We start from the raw sequence: 19,511 nt of genomic DNA, 5'->3' as shown, positions 1-19,511 counted from the left end.
AGAGGGCGGCAGTAGCTAGGTAGGGCTGCAAAGAAGATAAAGGAACGGTTGATAAAGTACATAAAGTGCTCTATTTCATGACATCCTCATATGTTGGCAATAAATGGGTTGGCGAGTTGTTTGCAAGGCACCCAACAAGATTTAGCAATATGTTTTGCATGACACAAGAGGTATTCACCGATTTGTTGGAGGAACTACATAGAAATCATGAACTTCGTGGCTCATCCAGAACAACTTTGCGAGAGGTGCTAGCAATAGCCCTCTATATATTATTGCAAAATGAATCAATGAAGTGAGCTATGAAGGGATTCAGCACCCATCTGAAATGACTTGCAGATAGTTCTCAGTAGGGTTGAATGCATTTATAAGTTTTTCTTCACATATCATAAAATCACAGATCCTACATTCGAACGAACCCTCACAGAGATTTCACACGATTAGCGGTTTACTTTAAGATAATTTCTTCCATTTATTACATTCAATTTTCATATAAATATCCTAATAAGGTAACTCTTCGTTATCTTTCTATAATTATATTGGAGTAATTGATGGAACACAGATTGATGCACGTGTTTCAAATAATGACAAAATCACATTTATCGGTCGTTGTGGGTTCCCAACACAGAATGTCATGTTGATATGTGGCTTCAACATGTGTTTCACTTTTGTCATGTCCAGTTGGGATAATAGTGCACATGACAAAACAATTTTCAAATCTACAATAAGGAATAACAAATACAACCTCTCACATCCACCCACAAGTTCGCTTGAGATTGAGCTACTCTCCTAATTCTTTTTTCCTTCAATATTAATCATTCAATTGATATGCATATATGACACACACGAACTTAGTATTATGTGGGTTAAAGACAACCAAGAACATTTTTTTAGAAGGTGTATTGTCTTCTTGTAGTGACAAATTTGTTGATTTATATACTGAGTTTTCTAAGATTTCACATTTGCATAAAATAATAATTAATTACTTATTTTATCAGTTTTTATTTGTGTTATTTCTAATGAGATGGATTTTAAACATTAAGAAAAGATGAGCTCGAGGATTTTGGGTAGCTCCTGAGGATTGCAATGTTACTGTAGACTTCAAAGTTCCCTGCAAACTTTACATCAGTCACATAGCTACGGGAGATAATTTTTCAAATGCCCGCAGAGAATCACGAAAAACAATTATTATTTTTGGTGGGCAAATAGGCAGAAAGTTTCCAACGCCGAGAGTGATCTCTAAAGAACAGCTTAGCTCGTGACATGTCTTCTGCATTTTAAAAATAATATGATCATATTATTAATTATTATTTTAATAGTCTTTTACTTAATTATGCTACTCACTTATTAACTATTATTTTAATAGTCTTTTACTTAATTTTAGTAATCATGCTACTCACTATTAAGTGAAGTATCTATCTTTATTTCATAATGTTTTGCACTGAATTTTTACTTTTAAAGTACAAAATGAATTAATATGAACAGTTCTGTTACAAACAGCATTACCATACAAAGAAAGAATGGTCATTTGTCCAGAAACAGCTACAGCACAGTTAAACAGACAATCAGCTTATCCTCAGCAGCTGGGCAGCAGCTTATTATTAAGCTGCAGCTACTCCAAACAGACCCTTAGACTTCTATGACAATTTTTGGATAACTCATGTTTCATTTGCATAATGAGAAGTAGTTTATGAGAGGTTTATAAATTTTGAGGCTAAAATTTTTTTAAGTGGGGAAGGTTATAATGTCCGGTTTATTTTTCTTGTAACGCCAACGAGCATTCAAATCAACTCTTACAAAGAAATCGAGAGGCAAAGTAGAAGAACAAGTGATTTCCAAGGCGAAAGAAGACGATGGAAAGATAGGACTGGCAAACTTTTATGAACAAGCTTGATTAAACATCAAAATCGTTGAATGAAGGCGATGACACTGGCAACCAAGCCCACGAACGTCAAAGCCAAGCAACGAACGATCATCCAACGTTGTCGAGCGGCTTGTTGGAAAATGGGGGACGACCTACGTGCAGTGTGAATTTGCATAAAATGGGACGTGAGCGTCATGTGCGTCTTGTGTGTAGGAGTAAATGAGGCTCTCATGAGGGAGAGCAACAGCGTTAGAAGGTTGAAGCTAAGCAAAGTGATGCGAACAAGAGATGAAGAAGTTGGAGCAAAGATTAAATACTTATCAAGTGTGAATTCGATCGTGCAGGGAATAGGAGGTGAAATCGAGAGCAGATTTCAAACAAGTATTCGGGTTAGTGTAAATGAAGCCAAGCAGTTGTTGACCTCATTTTTGAGGTCATTACTCATTTCCTTAGAATTCTAGGATGAAGCTCTAAGGGTTTTTATTGACTATCCTAGAAAACTAGAATTGGGACCCACCCATTTTTAGAAATTCTAACTATTTCTTATTTTCCTGTGACGTCTAGCATTTATGGTCTCAAAATCATCGTCTTATGGACGAGCGGTTAAGGGCTATTGTGTGGAGACTCAGGGAGAAGTTCCCAATAGGATTTCAAACCCTAGGAAAACCTCGTCATGACTTTATCGTCACATACACACACTAAATGCACAAAATTCACTAAATTGCACAAAATCGGACTTCAATTGAATCTAAAGGATGGGTGAAAATGCAAACTTCTTCAAACGACATCCGATGACAAATTGGACTGCATCAACGCGTTCGGGACACCAATTTTGGTAGGAAAAGACACTCATATTGTCATATTTCTGACAAGAGAAAATTTGCACGCAAATCAATGAATTCGTCAAAATGACCTCTGACGGTGAAACGGACCGCACCAGCGCGTCCGGAACATCAAGATTACCTAAAAAGGGCATTCAATTTTCTACAAACTGACACACGAATAAAAATGCATAAATCAAATTTTATTTTTGAAATAAATAAATATTTTTATATTTAGATCATATATTATAATTTTAATTTTAATCCAAAACCCTAAACCCTATTTCACCGCACGCGCCTCCCTGCTGCAGCTCTCGAACGCGTCTACTGGTTCGATCGCAAGCCCTAACAGGCGCGACTCGTGGCTCGCCCCTCTTTCCCGAGCCTAATTCATCGTCTCCCCTGCCATTCGCGCATGAGGTGGCTCGCCTTCCTCTTCCCTCACACGCGGTCCATTCGCCCACGCCACCATTCTGCTGCCATTCGTGCACGCGGCTCGTCTCCTCGACCTCTGCTCGACTGAGCGGCTTTCCAAGAGAGAAATTCCACCTGGCCGGCTCTTCCTCTGCCTTAGGCTGCATTTCCTCCTGCCTTAAGTGCTCCTCTTCTCCCTTTACCTAATTCGGCTACCAATGAGGCTGGTAGGTGGCTGATTCTTCCCCTCTCTTCTCTGCCCATAAAAATCTTCTTAGATTCTCTGTGTTGGATTGTTGAAAATTTTGAGAGTGAAGGGGAGGTTATGTTTTCACTGTTTGAAGCTTTTAGAAAAGAAAATTCTGTCAAAATCCTTTCAAACCTACGTTTTCGTGCGCTGAGAGTGTGGAGCATTCGTTGGTGGCTATTTCTCGAAGCTTTTAGGAGGAAAGACCTGTTGAAATTTCTTCTTGGCTAGTTTTTTTTGTGTGCTGGGAGTTTAAAGGATTTGTTGGTTGCTACTTCTTGAAGCTTTTGGGAAGAGGATTTCTTTGGGAGGCATTTTATTAGATCTGTCTTACTTTTTTTTTGTTTTAAGTCGGCATTAAGAGGTATTTATCTTCCTTCCTCTGATTTGCAACGTTTCTCCACTTGGTGGATTTGAGGGTTTGCATCTTTATAAGGTGAATGTGCACGGGTGTGGTATTCTTCTGTTTCCTAACTCTAAGGCATGGTTTTATGCATATTAAAATATGATGCGTTGCTTGGATTGGGACATTAAGCTGGTTTATTTTGTTTCTTTAAAAAAAAAAAATTGTAATGTTAAAGCTTTTCTTATACATATTTTGTTCAAATGGAGGTTGGAATTAGTTTCAATGCTAAATAACATGTTGGCATTAAAAACTTGTTTATGCTTATTCGTTCCTATTACTTGCTGCAGTTTGGAACATATATTAGTTCTAATACCTGGGAATATAAGGCTCTAACGGATTTGGATTTAATGGTCATGTTTTCCCATCTTGTTGGGTACAATTTGGATCTTTTTGGAATAGATTCATGCTGGAAAGGCTAATCTCTGTTTTTTTCCCCTCTTGTTGGGTACGATTTAGATCTCTTTAGAGAGGGAAAATGCTAGAAATTTTGTTTTGTTTTGACCCATTTGTTGGGTGTGGTTTTAGTCCTTTGGAAATGGAAAATGCTGGAAATTTTACTTTATTTTTTTCTATGTTAGTAAGCTCGGCTTTGACTTTTTTGGGTTGGATTCATGTTAGAAATGTTGTTTTGTTTTCCCCATTTGGCGGATGCGATTTTGGCTTAAATTGTATTCTTTTCTTTAGTCTTTATATCGGGTTTAATTTGGTTTGAGATGAGGAATTGAATTGCATGTATGAATAGCTATGTTGGGGCTCTTAACCACCTTGTTTTATGAAAGTTTGAAAGTTTATGGATGAATTCATTTTATGAAGGTCATGAGAATTGATTTGTTGCTTGCATGATTTCAAAAATGAGGTTTTCTACGATTCATCTAAATAAATTTTTTGGACTTATTGTTTCGCTTTGGCTTTGTGATGGCTCGGTTTTGCCCTCTTTTGAGGGCTCGATCTCGCCTCCTTTTGCTGCCCCTCTGTGTGAAATACATACACATGTCATTCCTTTTATCTCAGGTACTTCGAAGAACTTGTTTTGGGGCTGGGTTGTTCTCTTTCTTGTTCCTACCCGTGAGCCTCTATGGCCTTTCTTGTCCTTACCCGCGAGCTTAAATATTGTGGTGGCTGCTCTCTTGCTGCCCTCATTCGTAAGTTTGGGCTGGGTTTTAATTGGCTTTCTCTTTAGCCTTATTCATGGGTTTATTGTGTGGTGGCTTTCTCCTTCTTGGCCTTACTCTAGAACCTACTGTTGGGATTTACTTCTTTTTTTGCTGCTTCTGCCTATGAGCTTGATGTAAAGTTTGGCTACCCCCTTTCTTTTGGCTTTACCCGTGAGCCTCTGCCCTCTTTCTTGTCTCTACTTGTGAGCATGTTGAAAGTTTATTTGGGCTTTGTTTGTCTTCTTTAATGTATCTTAGTGGTAAGCATTTCTTTATTCCTGAAATTGGTATTATTTCTATGCAAGTGTGAAAAGCTTTTAATGAAGATTGGAATTGAAGGGCTTTGATACGGCATGATTTTTGGAAGTATAGAAGGATGCTCTCTATGGATTGTTCTCCTATATTTTATGAAATATAAAAGGCTCTTAAAGCTTCATTTTGGGATTAATATTAAATTGGATTCATAAAGGGTTTGAAAGCTTATAAAATTGTGATTCATTAAAGAGTTTTTGGAAGTTCGATGTTAACGAGTTCAGGCTTGGGTATGTGAGCTTAAATATTGTGATGGCTTTCTCCTTAGCCCTTACCCGTAAGCTTGAGGGTGGTGGTTTTCTTCTTGCTGCCTTACTTGTGAGCTCTACTTCCTTCTGCCTTACCCATGAGCTCTCCTTCGTATTGCCTTACTCGTGGGCTCTCCCTCTTGCTGCCCTACCCGTGAGCTGGATTTGGAGTTCGGGTGTGATTCTTATTTCCTTACCCGTGGGCTCTCCTCTCCGTTATTGTCTTACCTGTGAGCCTTAACTTATGACCTTTTAGTGGAGTAAATTGGATTGATCTGCTTATGAAATGTGAGAAAATGATATCTTTATAGAATTGATTCAAGGACCATGGACTCTATTTTTTAGGTCTTTTCGATATGACTTTGAGAATTGTTCTACCCTTTTTTTCCTTCGATCTTTTGGGTGGATCATTTTTCCCCCCTCTCTCATCTCTATTTTTGTTCTTTTCTTTCTTTGCTTCTTGGTTTGGTTTTCTGTGCTTATGTCTGATACATAAGTACTCATGTATAGTCTTTTGCTATGTGTGAAACCATCAAGCAAGCTCGCAAATAGGTCGGTTTTGTTTTGGGGCTTAAGACGATGATAACAAAGGCGCGTCGGTGGTAGAGTAGAATGATATCTCATCCTACAACACCAGGACTCAATTCTGGGACCTGATAAACTATAGGATTAAAGTATCATTCACCGACATAAGACTAGAGGGGGACCCGTACCTTCTTAGGTTGTCGGTAGTCCTAGGCTCGGTGACGTGATCGACTTGTGGACAACCATTTTTTTTTCAAAATTAATAAAACAAATTGATAAGAACATATACAATATTTATAAAAATATTTTCATTATAAAAATCAAAATTAAAATAATTTTCCTTTTGTATGCTTGAAATACATATGCATGTTAAAACTTAAATTTTAAAGATGTGTCACAAATTGGGTTGTCCACTTATTGATTATCGATCCTGGGCTAAGGAATACCCTCCTAAGTTAGGTTTAGTAGGACATCCTTCTAGTGGAGTGTCGGGATTTACGAATCCGGGTGACCGAGTAGCCTTCGATGACCCTTGAGTACAAATATATATTTGAGCCTAGCCCCGACCCAAGTGCTTGCGGTCCCTTCTTTTCGGATTTTTTTTCATATGTTTTCTTGGAATTTTGGACAAAGCACTCGTGGTCTTTTCTTCGGGATTTTCTCGAGATTTTTTATTATTATTTGTCAATTTTTCCGAATCTTTCGTCGTGGATTTATTCGTCGATTTTCTCGAAGTTTCCAAACAACTTTTCTTTATACAACGAATAATAGCTAGCTTAAAGGAGCAGCAGAATTCTCAAATTTACAAGTGTGATTTACCTTGCAGCATTCTTTTTATTTATTTCCTAGCATGTTATATTACTTTCCCAACATGTTATACTGCTCTTTCTAGCACATTATACTATTCTTTCAGCATGTTATACCGTCTTTTCTTTCTACTGTGCACTATACTGTTTCTTTTCTTTTATACTACATGTTTAGTTACTTTGATACACACTAGACCTTAGTATGCGATAACCTAGTGGTTAGGTGCGTTTTCAAAACTAAAACTAAACTCGGAGGTGCTACTACGAAGAGCTTTGGAGCGAATATCGTGGGCAACACGATCAGGAACAACTTCAAGATGGATCTGCAACATCAAAACACATTCACATCACCTATCACCCTCTTTAGTTTAAATAACAACCAATAGGAATACCTTTTAAGCTTTTTGCACAACCCTGTAGTGTAATTATAAGTCCTAACACTTTAGGATTCCGAGGTTACTGTACGGTAAGGTGTAAATCCTCTTATCTTTTTAGACTATTTGTACGATCAGATATCGTACAAATATAAATCTTAAATTTTAAATAAGTGGCAAGATTCAGTATTAAATAATAGCATTTCAAAGATATAAAGCCAAATCATAGGATAGTTGGGAAGTCACCAAGGTTTCTCCCCGGATCTGTGATTTCTCATACTTTTCATCCCTTTGGATTCCTTAAATAAGTGTAATTCCTTAAATAAGTGTTCATTTTCTCATATCCTACCTTGGATATCCTAAACTTTGAAAATCTTGAAAGCAAAACCACTGATTTTAATCGAGGATTCCTTAAATAAGTGTTCCTATTTGAGCCACTCACGTTAGATTTTCTCATATCCTACCTTGGATATCCTAAACTTTGATAAACTCGATGAAAATCTTGAAAGCAAAACCACTGATTTTAATCGAGAGTTTTCTTAAGTGACCCAAGTCATTTAAGATATAATTAACTATAGGGGCTTACCTCTATAGGGAACTTGGAACCCCGGTAAAATAAACCCTATCTAATCCTCATATTAGGTAGGGAAACTTGTTGGTCTCATATAAAATATTTCGCAGACCAAACGGATGTCACAAAATTTTTAGTTTGGGTGATTGATTTCCTATTACAAATGATATATTTATTCTTCGGGATAAGTATATTACTTGTAGTATTGTATTCAATCATCTAAATTATTTAAAATGTGAGACCAAACAGGTTTAAAAATAAAAATTAAAATGTTACTTTTAAAAATAAAATGTTACTTTTAAAAATAAAAATGTTACTTTCAAAAATAAAAATGTTGGTCTCACCTATTTTAAAATTAAAATGTTACTTTTAAAAATAAAAAAGGTTATATTCATATTTGAATTATTTTCAAAATCACAAAATCATCAATTTTTCAAATTACGAAGTTAAAACGGTCGACGGCAGTCAAGCTGAAATCTTTTCTTTGAAGGTAAAACTTTGTATTGGTTAATTTAATTAAAGTTTATTTTGATTAAGTAAATGTTTAAATGAAAGAGGAATTTTGATGTATTTATGTAAATTTTTTGCATAATTCTTAATACCAAATAACCTACATGTGAGTAATTAATCAAATTAGAGACTAGTATAAAGGAGCAATTAAATATAAGATAAAGACTTTAAAATGATTGCAAATTATTATATGATTTGTTTAATTCTAGGAAGTGATAAAATTAGTAAATACTGTTATTATAAAGTAAATGAACTTAAATTTAAATTAATGTAAGCTACTCACATTAATTTAAGTTATTTAAAATTTAAATGAATATGATGATAGAAAAAATAAATAATAAATAAAAGCTTTATTTTATTAAATTTACAAGAACAATAATTTTTAGGGCAAATGAAAATATTATGATAAAGCTATTTGTTAGTTTGAGTAGATTAAAATAATACTCTTTCCGTTAAAAGAGGATTTTAAGTATAACTTTAACATATTAAATGTAAGCAAAGATAATTAAAGAATTTGGTTAATTATAGTTTCAAGAAACATATATTTGAATTTTTGTAATTTATAAGTTAATTAGTATCAAAGTAAGCAGAAGTGACAAGAAACATAAAGCAAATCTTGTGAACCAAGCTTTCAAAGTGAAATTAAGGTAAATAATTATATATTTAAATTTTAGTAATATTTATTATTTTTATATGTATTCCTCATTTCATGTATAATCTAGTTTTAAATTACAACAGATTTTTCATATTGTTAGACAGACAATTATGCATGTTAAATAGTTTCATAGTAAGTTTTTTAGAAATTTATTAGATTGTTGCGTGACATTTAGATTCTAGTACAAATGCATATGTTAGATTATTGCATGACATTTAGATTCTAGTAATATGCATATATTAGATTATTACAGTACTTTTAGATTTTAAGAGATTTGCATTTATTCATTAGTAGATGAATACAAAGTATCTTATAAGAAAATAATGTATATATGAATACGAAGAGAAGTTGACCCCCTTATGGTACTGGCAGGGAATGCCAACAAAATAGCGAGCGTATATGTTTTTCTATCACTTCAGACAATAGAGTAATTTAGATTACGAACTATTGTGCTAACGAGAGAATATGAGTCAGGGGTGAGTAGACACATTTCCACCTCAGACAATAATGAACATATTTTGCACCCCATTGTGCCAAGGAATTTATTGATCAGGCATATGTTAGGTTATATTTAGACAGTGCTCTTGAGATAGATGTGAGTTAATAGTATGAAGTGTCCTAAAGTTAAAGATTAAACTTTGAAAAAAGAAATAAACCTAAAGTTAATGCATATAGAATTATAGATTGCTTCTATGAGCAAATAACATGCATACATTTATTAGATTTTTACAGGATTTTTCTATAACATGATAAAAAAGACAATCATATATATTATTTTCTTTATTCTAGGGTTACTGTAGTTTAAAGTGTAATTGCTCCTTTGGGTTATCTTCAATAACTTATTATATTATTTTAATAAATTGCAAGTTTAAGCTTTTAAATAGAAGATAAGCACTGTAATAGAGAATGTGTAAAGAAGACGAGAGCAACAAACAAAAAAGATAAACATATTCATTATTAAATTAAATTAATTCCTTTAGTGGCTCATTCATTTTATTTGAATTGTAAATTGTTAGTGTAGAAAATGGATAATTGAAGATTTTAATTTCATCAGTCAGCAATCTATTCCCAACTTGGAAGTTTAAAGTTCTCGCGTCGAGTTGTGACACCCATGCCATGTGTTGTGAACCCACATAGATAAATCTCAACCCTTTGATGGACATAGCATCTAAATACATTGATCCATTTGGAATTTAAGGTTCAACCTTAAAGAGTAGTGACACTGATAAATGGTAAACAAACAGACAAGGTTTCAATCTCATGATATAAATATGCCACAAGCCTAATAAACATCATACGATCGTTCTAAGACTAAAAAAAAAAGTGAGACAAATAAAAATAAATCCAGTAATCATCTATCTTAGTTAGATAATAAGTTTTAAATGATTCATTTTCTATATTTGCATACTGGTATTGATAGCGGGGTTAATCAAAGCAACACTAAGAAAATCTAATATTATTACTGAAAATAAATAAACTGTTACAAACTAATATACTTGAAAGGCAAATATAACAACGCGACACATGAACTCACACTGCGGTCCGATCATGGAATAGTGGTGGTCAGCTAGAAGGATTGGAAAGGGGTGTTAGGTGGCTAGAATTGTGGGAAAAAAGTGAGAGGGTGGCGGTTGCAACAAGTAGGGGCATATGTGGGGCTGGTATTGGGGCGGCTGGGAGAGGCCAGTGAACAGTAGGATGGCTGTTCCGGATGACGGCAGAGCGGGGAAAGGGTGTTGTGGCAAGGGGTGGCAAGTGGAGGATGCAAGGGCCGCAGGATATGATGCAGTCCAAGCAACAGTAAATCGAAATGAAGGCTGGAACAGCAGAACAGCAGATTGAAAGACAGTTCCGGGCGGCGGCAGTGAAGGAAGTAGGCGGGAAGCGAGGCAGGAAGGTTGGGGAAGGATGGAGGCCTGCTGTGTTGGGCGGCAGCAAGCCTGGGAAGGGAGGGAGGTGGCTGGAATTGGAGCTACAAGAAACAACACAAAAACTGCTGTTCCAGCAGCTGCAGCAGGGAAGTGATGGTGGGGATTGATGCAGGAATGTTGCAGAAGGTTAGGAGAATCATAATCACCATCTCATGAGTGAGATACATTCACAGCACAACCCACACTTTTGAATACAGCCCTCGAAAAGAGAAGCGGACTGTGGCAGCTGCCCTAAACAAGCTCACACCAAAACCTAAACCTAGAACATCAGATAAGCAAATATATAATAAGATGATAGCGAAAAGTGGCCCAAGGGGATTGCCCAATTCCAGAGCATTGAAAAAAAAACTTAACAACTTAGGTCCAGGTACAAATCTGGAGACGCTTCCGTCACGGGACTTCCCACTTCATGTTCGATCCCGGGAGTGCATCCCTGTCTGCTGCAGGTATGTGTACTGTTCATGATTGTATTTTATTTATGGAATTATAAAAAATTGTCTTGCTTTAAAATTGATGCACTAAATTAGTCATGTCTTTGATTTATGATGCTCCGATTAATTCAAAGATCATCTTCATGTTATTATTTCTTCGTCTTATATTTTTAATCATGTATTTGTACTGTTTATCTCCTATACTTTAAGTTTATCGGGTAAAATGTTACTATTTTTCAGGTAAGAGAAAGGAGCACGTAAGATCATAATCATGTGAAATTATTTTATCCTGTATCCTAGAACATTGCTGAACATTTTTTGATATATTATAAAAGAAAGGTCGAATGATAGAGATTAAAAGTACTTTTGATACATATAAATTTCTACAAAATTTTTTGTAAGTAAAGAAAGATCGAATGATAGAGATTAAAAGTACTTCTGATACATATAAATTTCTACAAAATTTTTTGTAAGTATTTTCTGTCCATATTGATGATTTAAATAATACACTTATTAATAATTCTAATTAAGCTATTTGAATGATTCTGAACATCAATATATGTTCTATGATGATCTGGACAAACTAATTTCTAATTACTCAATCCATGTTGGTAAAATAATAATAAATGTTTGTTAGACAATATGTATAATATCCACCTCTATTACGGCTTATGCTTGACCTGAGAGGGAGGGTCAAAATCGGGTATGACAAACAACCCTCAGTTGAATCTATCCTTTTCAAAGTTGTCATACCTAACCAGATATAATGATTTCTATTGATTTTATTATTTATTAGCAGTTGAAATCAGGCAATCACGCCATGGTAGCATACATCACAAATAACAGGGGGCCAAGCAAGCACACAAACCATTAGCAACCTTTGTAATATAACCAATAATCTTTCATCTAGTGAGAGTAAGTTTGGGTCCTGCCCATACTAGCCCAGAAAATTAGCAAGCCCTCTTTTGTTATTTAAGATGTGGAAGACTAGAACTTTTCGAAGCAATCAATCTCGATACACAAATTTTCAAGCACATAATAGAACTACACCACGGAAGAATATAGCAAAAGGAAAAACATCAATTTTAAGAAACTCATTAGAAATTTGAAAACATGTAAATTTTATGCATCACATGTGTAACCAATGAAAGAGCATAAGAAACTTACACTTGCCTGACCTTTTTAATAATATAAGTATCATTCCTATAAACATTTGACAGAACAGACTGTTGAACTTCAAATTGCCAATCTGGTACATACAAACCATATAGCAGACCCAGGTATATTCCAGCTAGTGAGACCAAAAATAACCTACAAAAATTGATACTCATAAAAATCGATTCACTTAAGCAAGTACTAAGAAAATTATAATTAATTTAAGCCACCAAAGTAGCTAACTTAAATCTAGCAAGCGTTGGCAGTTTAAGGACTTGGTATAAAGAACCAGAATATCGATGTTAAATAGCTGAATATGTGGCGGAATGAATTCTCATAAAGCTAGATGTTTCAAAAAGAATCATGCGGTCAATGATACATTTCTCGACAAAATAACATGCATGCTGGCATAAGTGCATCCAGCAAAAAGCAAGAGCTAATGATAAACTTTCATCTGTACCACCTATCAAAACTCCCCGTGAAAGTTGCTAGTGCTAGGGCTACAAACCAACCAACCGACTAGAAGACAAGAAGTTCAATTTTCTGTAAATGGTTTTCTCTGCAATAACAGAAAAGAAAAAAAAAAGATAAATTGTATTATAAGCTAGACAGTATGGCAGAGAAGATGCAGAGCCAACAGCAATGATGACCAACATTTTTCCTTCCAATGCTAAATCTCATGTCATTCAGTTACTGAAGTTAACCCAAATCATAATAAGAAAACAACTATTATTACTAAAAAAGACAAGCCGCGGTTACAACCACAAGAGGAAATGGAAATAACTGCAACACTTCCAACAGTAGTAATTTTCTGTTTGGGGACAGCAACAGCGAGGGGGAAGCAGGATAGGGGCGATGGCAGCAATCTGGAAGGGTGGGGTGGCGGCTGCAAGGTAGAAGGGTTGGAAGGCTGGTAGGTGGTTAGGACGGGCGGAAGGGAAATATGGGGGCTGCAGGCGACAACAAATGTGTTATCCTAGGAGATGGTTGCAGCAGTTATGGCGATGGTGGAGGTGGAGGGATGGTTGTGGAGGACAGGGTAAGTCAAGGATAAATACCAGCTCGGGAGCAAGAAACAGCTAGGGCACCACTCGACCCTTAAAGGAGAATCACCAGCTCAGAACGAGATACAGTCGGAGCAGCACTCGCCCTTGGATACAACCCTAGACCGAAAAATAGAGGACTCCGACGACTATCCTGAAAGAAATGCAATCAAAAACTGAAAAATCGAAACACAAAATCCAACTATATAAGCCCTAGACAACTAAGAAGTGGCCCCATTCCAACTAGATGACAGTTCACTGGCTTGGAGGGCCAATCAGCCCATTAGAATGCTAGACTGGTGCGCTCCAAGAGCGGGACTCGACTCCCACATCGACTATTTGGCACTTTTGTGCCTCCTAAGTTGACGCTTGTGCCAGTCTCCCGGGGTTGCGAGAGCTTCAACTTCATCTATCGAAGCTTTTATCTACTCATGGTAGTCAAGTCGACCCTATTGAAGGTAGCGAAATTATTGCAAGTTGTTGGTACGTCAATCCTGTAGACGTTATTATCCCAAAGCACATGCTAATAGAATAAGTATCAATCCACATTTGACCTAGCTTTAGATGGAGTTGCATATCATCGTAGACTCCCACGAGCAAGTAAATCTATAATATGTTTCTCCCACTCCTTGTACTCAGTTGGATGTATTTGATAAATAAGTCTGCAAGGAAGAATTAACCCTAAATGACAACTATGGCAGATTGGCCACACTAAAGCTTAACAACTCAGGAGAGGTCTCTCCTTCTTGGAAAGAGTTGGGTCCCACTGTAAAATGTTATTGTCCCCAAAGATCTAAGGCGATTTCAAATGTTGTGATTCATCCATATTGTCTAATCTTTTGTCGGTGAATACATTGTTGAACTGATTCTAATACCAAATAACTCCATATAGTCTTCCAAAAGTGGCAAAAAAAAGTCTCATATCTGACATGTTGAACCTCCCTCATAGGGATAACTCAAAAGTAGATTATATATTTGAAAAGTTTGAAATTCTCTTATCAAGGATTGTCACGTATTTGGTATCGGTTCCTCCAACATAAAAATGTCATGGACCACAAATGTTATGTATGTTGGAGTCTCACTAATGGGCTCAACTTGAACTATGTGTTTTTCTCCCTCATCAGTTGGAATCCGGCACTCATCTTTTGTGTCCTCGTCTTCTTCGGTGTAACACCAAAATTTCGAAAAATCGGGTAACTTCAACAACTTCTAAAAGTAGCCCAACAATTTTTACCTCCTGGAATTTGATCGAAATAATTTTATTAAACTCTATGCTTGAAATCGAACAATTCAATATAAAGCACCATGCATGAATAATGAATGGATTGGGAGATATAAATTGTTGAAGTTACAATTGAATTGAATTAATTTAATTAAACCTTAAATAAATCTTAATTTTTTTCTCCTAGTCACTCAATTATTGCAGCCAACCAACATTCCTTCACCTTTTATTCTTTCGATCGGTCGAATTGGACAATTCAGAGCCCCAATTTCCTCCCCTCTGCCTAATTTCTCTCCCAACCTTTCCCTCTTCCCATTCGGACTCGGCATGTGAAGTCCTCTGTGAATTCCACAAAGAACCACTTGCACTGTAGCAACCACGACATAAGCACAAGGCAAGGAGCCTCAAAGCACAATTTAGGGCTCCGGGGACAAATTCTATAAATGTGAATCTCTTTTTCATGATAATTGAAGCATTTATTTCCTTAGTCTCACTTATGTATTGCTGTTTGCCTCATTTTTCGTGTTTTTATCATTTCCAGTAGCTGTCTGAGGAGCTGATTTTGTCTCGAAAGTGTTGTAATCATTTTGCAAGCTTTCAAAAGGATTTAAGCCTGAGTTTAGTGAAGGGGAAGTTAAATTGGAGGTGATAGAAAGAAGATTAGCTATTTTAGAAGGGCGATTTATGTCAAGCAGTTCATTTGAGGTATGTTTTGACAATTAATGCTTATTTTTCTGTTAATGCACGTTTAGAGCCAATTTTATGAAACCCTATGTTATCTACGAGCTTCAGGTTGTCTACAGGAGACAACGAGCTCGAGACAAGCATATAAAAACTCGTCGTAGGGCTACTCCGCAAATCAGGTGAAATAATCTCGTGCCAAAGTAAGAAAATACTCTTCTAGAGGTTTCATATGATTTCTAGTTTAACACAGATGCATTTAGGAATTCTGACATATTATAGATGAATAACCTGCAATTAACTTATTAATGCGAGTTGAATTTTATTATGTTACATGTGATACTATGTTATTTTATGATCCAGATGATTATGCATATGACACTAATTGTTTATAGGTATTTATTTTGTCATGATTCATGCTTATGAGATATGAAATACATGATTGCAGAAATTATGTTTTATTAAATGTCAGATGAATGTTGATACATGTATTATGCTTTAAGAAATATCACAAGGAATATTAAGGGATCGACTATTATATGAGTGCTTGCAAGTACATTATGCAGGAATGTATTGGACGACTACTGATATTTATATGGGGACGAAACTATAGGAACCGTTGGAATTAAGCGATGACATAGCATCAAGGGGGCTGTCGATAACTGTTATGTTGGGGGAAGCTCAATCTTTATCAATAACTTATATGGCTTTTAGGGCAGGGTGACGACCCGTTAAGAAAGAACAACAAAATAGTTGAAACATATATATTAAACAATAGCATTCTTATAATATGACCTCTATGAAATGAATGAACATGTTTATACTTATGATTTCATGTTTACGACATGCATGCTACACTACAGTTGATTTTTTAAATCACATATATCTACTTTATTTTCATGTATACTAGTATGTTATAATTGTATGTAGACATGCATTGTTTCATACGAGCATACGTTACTTTCTTTTCATGTTTAAAATCTTATTTTAGCCCTAATAATTTCACTGAGCTTATTTTTTGCTCATTATTCGTTGTTGTTGTTAAAGTAAGGGCAATGAGCACGAGGGCGAGTAGTTAGGTGTGTCTTTGTACAACTTTTGTACGTTAGTTTTTGGAGCTTTTTACATAAGTTATGGGCAAGTATTTTTATTATTATGGATTTAGCGGTTTTGTATAGTTTTCATGATTTGGATGATTTTATTTACATGCTTCTGAATATATAATTGAAATGCAATGTATTACGTATGTTGTTGTGATCCAGTTAGATTAATTCATCACCTACTGAGTCATGATTATAAAAGCCAGGATAAGTGTTGGTTAGAGTTAGTCTAACCAAATTGCTAGCCTCTATCGCACCTCAACTGACCCATAAAAAGGGGGGACTGTTCGAGTGTGACAGAAAATGGTATCAGAGCATGATTAAGCATGGTTATTTGATGAAAAGAATGATGAAAGTATGTTGGATTTAGAAGAAACAAGAATGAAATTAAATATTAATTGATTTATACAGAATTGTAGGTTAATGAATCTGTAGTGGGTAACCTTTACGATTTAAGGTGTCACGTGCAAGATAAAATTATTATATGATAAATTGCATGTGAATAATAAATTGTGTCAATACAGATAAACATGTCTGGAGAAGAATTAGAAAGTGCTGAAAATCAATCTTTTAGGCCAAATGCAAAGCATGAAGTTTGAGTTGACATTGTTTTAGGTAGAAATGAAAATCAGAACCAAACAAATGCAGACGTCAGAACTACTGAGTTACAGAGTATTGTCCAGCTGATATCACAAGTAATTGATAAAATAGCTGCTATCAAAAAATCATCCAGCAGTACAGAGCCTAAATCTGAAACTGAGGCAGAAGTGAATCGACACTTGAAGGTATTTCAATCTTTCAAGCCAGATGCATTCAAGGGTGACAGTTCAAGGGTGAGTTACAGTTGTTGAAGATTGACTCCTGAAAATCAAAAAAATTCCATATGATATGATTTGTCCGAAAAACAGAAAGGTAGTACTAGCTACATTTATGTTAGAAGACAACCAGAAAGGTGGTGGCATGGCAATATAGAGAAAATTTCAACTCGCGCCTCTCCCACAAATTCAGTGAAAATAATATGTTAAAGTGTTCAAAGATTGGTTCATTCCTCCTTCAGCCAAATTAGTGCTACAAGATAAATTCTTCAATCTAACTCAAGGAGATCCAAGAGTTATGCAATATGAGGCAGAATTCACTTCTCTTTCTAGGTGTGTCTTTGTACAACTTTTGTATGTTAGTTTTTGGAGCTTTTTACATAAGTTTTGGGCAAGTATTTTTATTATTATGGATTTAGCGGCTCTGTATAGTTTTCATGATTTGGATGATTTTATTTACATGCTTCTGAATATAAAATTGAAATGCAATGTATTACGTATGTTGTTGTAATCCAGTTAGATTAATTCATCACCTACTGAGTCCTGATTATAAAAGTCAGGATAAGTGTTGGTTAGAGTTAGTCTAACCAAATTGCTAGCCTCTATCGCACCTCAACTGACCCATAAAAAGGGGGGACTGTTCGAGTGTGACAGAAAATGGTATCAGAGCATGATTAAGCATGGTTATTTGATGAAAAGAATGATGAAAGTATGTTGGATTTAGAAGAAACAAGAATGAAATTAAATATTAATTGATTTATACAGAATTGTAGGTTAATGAATCTGTAGTGGGTAACCTTTACGATTTAAGGTGTCACGTGCAAGATAAAATTATTATATGATAAATTGCATGTGAATAATAAATTGTGTCAATACAGATAAACATGTCTGGAGAAGAATTAGAAAGTGCTGAAAATCAATCTTTTAGGCCAAATGCAAAGCATGAAGTTTGAGTTGACATTGTTTTAGGTAGAAATGAAAATCAGAACCAAACAAATGCAGACGTCAGAACTACTGAGTTACAGAGTATTGTCCAGCTGATATCACAAGTAATTGATAAAATAGCTGCTATCAAAAAATCATCCAGCAGTACAGGGCCTAAATCTGAAACTGAGGCAGAAGTGAATCGACACTTGAAGGTATTTCAATCTTTCAAGCCAGATGCATTCAAGGGTGACAGTTCAAGGGTGAGTTACAGTTGTTGAAGATTGACTCCTGAAAATCAAAAAAATTCCATATGATATGATTTGTCCGAAAAACAGAAAGGTAGTACTAGCTACATTTATGTTAGAAGACAACCAGAAAGGTGGTGGCATGGCAATATAGAGAAAATTTCAACTCGCGCCTCTCCCACAAATTCAGTGAAAATAATATGTTAAAGTGTTCAAAGATTGGTTCATTCCTCCTTCAGCCAAATTAGTGCTACAAGATAAATTCTTCAATCTAACTCAAGGATCCAAGAGTTATGAAATATGAGGCAGAATTCACTTCTCTTTCCAGATATGCACCTTCCTATGTCAACACCCAGAAAGAAAATTGTCACAGATTTATGTGTGGTCTCAGAGATCGGTTGGTTGAGATTAGCATTAGTTCCATTTGAAATCTGAACTTTCTTTGTGCTTGTTGAAAGAGCAAGAAGAATTAAAAATGAGCTGAACTTTTCCATTCAACAGTGGCAACCTAGAGAAGGCAAGTGAAAGGATTTTAAAAAAGAGAACACTTTTAAAGCAAGAAAATTAAATCAGAAGGCAAGCAGAAAAAACTGCAGATAGAAAAGCCAGTTTGTGAAAAGTGTTAAAAAAAATATTTTGGGCAGTGTTTGATTTGTTCTAGAAAATTTACAAATGTAGACAACCAGAACACATTCAAATGAATTGTCCATAAGAAAAGTAGAGAAACAACAAACCATGGGAAGTCCAAAAACAAGGACAACCCATAAAATTTTTTGAAGGCAGTCAGTCCAGTAGAGCTCAACTTTTTGGGAATATCTTCAATGCAAACAAAAGGTGAACTTCAGAAAGCAGAATAGAGAAACCAGTAAAAGTCAGAGTTTTTGCAATTTCCCCACAAGAAGCCAAAGAATCAGAAGATGTAGTTACAGGTGTGCTCCTAATTCAAGATCAGCCTAACAATGCTTTATTTGATTCAGGTGCATCGCATTCTTTTATTTCTAATGAATTTGTTGTCAGTTTACATGTTAATATTATGCATTTTACTCATGTTTTGTTG

At 35.4% G+C, this 19,511-nt stretch overlaps 1 protein-coding gene across 1 annotated transcript in view; it reads right to left on the bottom strand.

Moving 5' to 3' along the window:
• LOC110021061 overlaps positions 1-19,511 on the bottom strand; it is a 70,897-nt gene that overhangs the window by 45,456 nt on the left and 5,930 nt on the right. Inside the window, exon 2 of the mRNA XM_020719392.1 lies at positions 12,445-12,577. Coding sequence (XP_020575051.1) covers positions 12,445-12,577 — 133 coding nt within the window. The remainder of the gene's footprint in view (positions 1-12,444; positions 12,578-19,511) is intronic.

This window comes from Phalaenopsis equestris, unplaced genomic scaffold, assembly GCF_001263595.1.
Source record: "Phalaenopsis equestris unplaced genomic scaffold, ASM126359v1 Scaffold000118, whole genome shotgun sequence".
In the NCBI taxonomy this organism is placed as follows: domain Eukaryota; kingdom Viridiplantae; phylum Streptophyta; class Magnoliopsida; order Asparagales; family Orchidaceae; genus Phalaenopsis; species Phalaenopsis equestris.
Note: the sequence above shows the minus strand (reverse complement) of the source record. Positions and strands in the feature narration are given on the sequence as shown.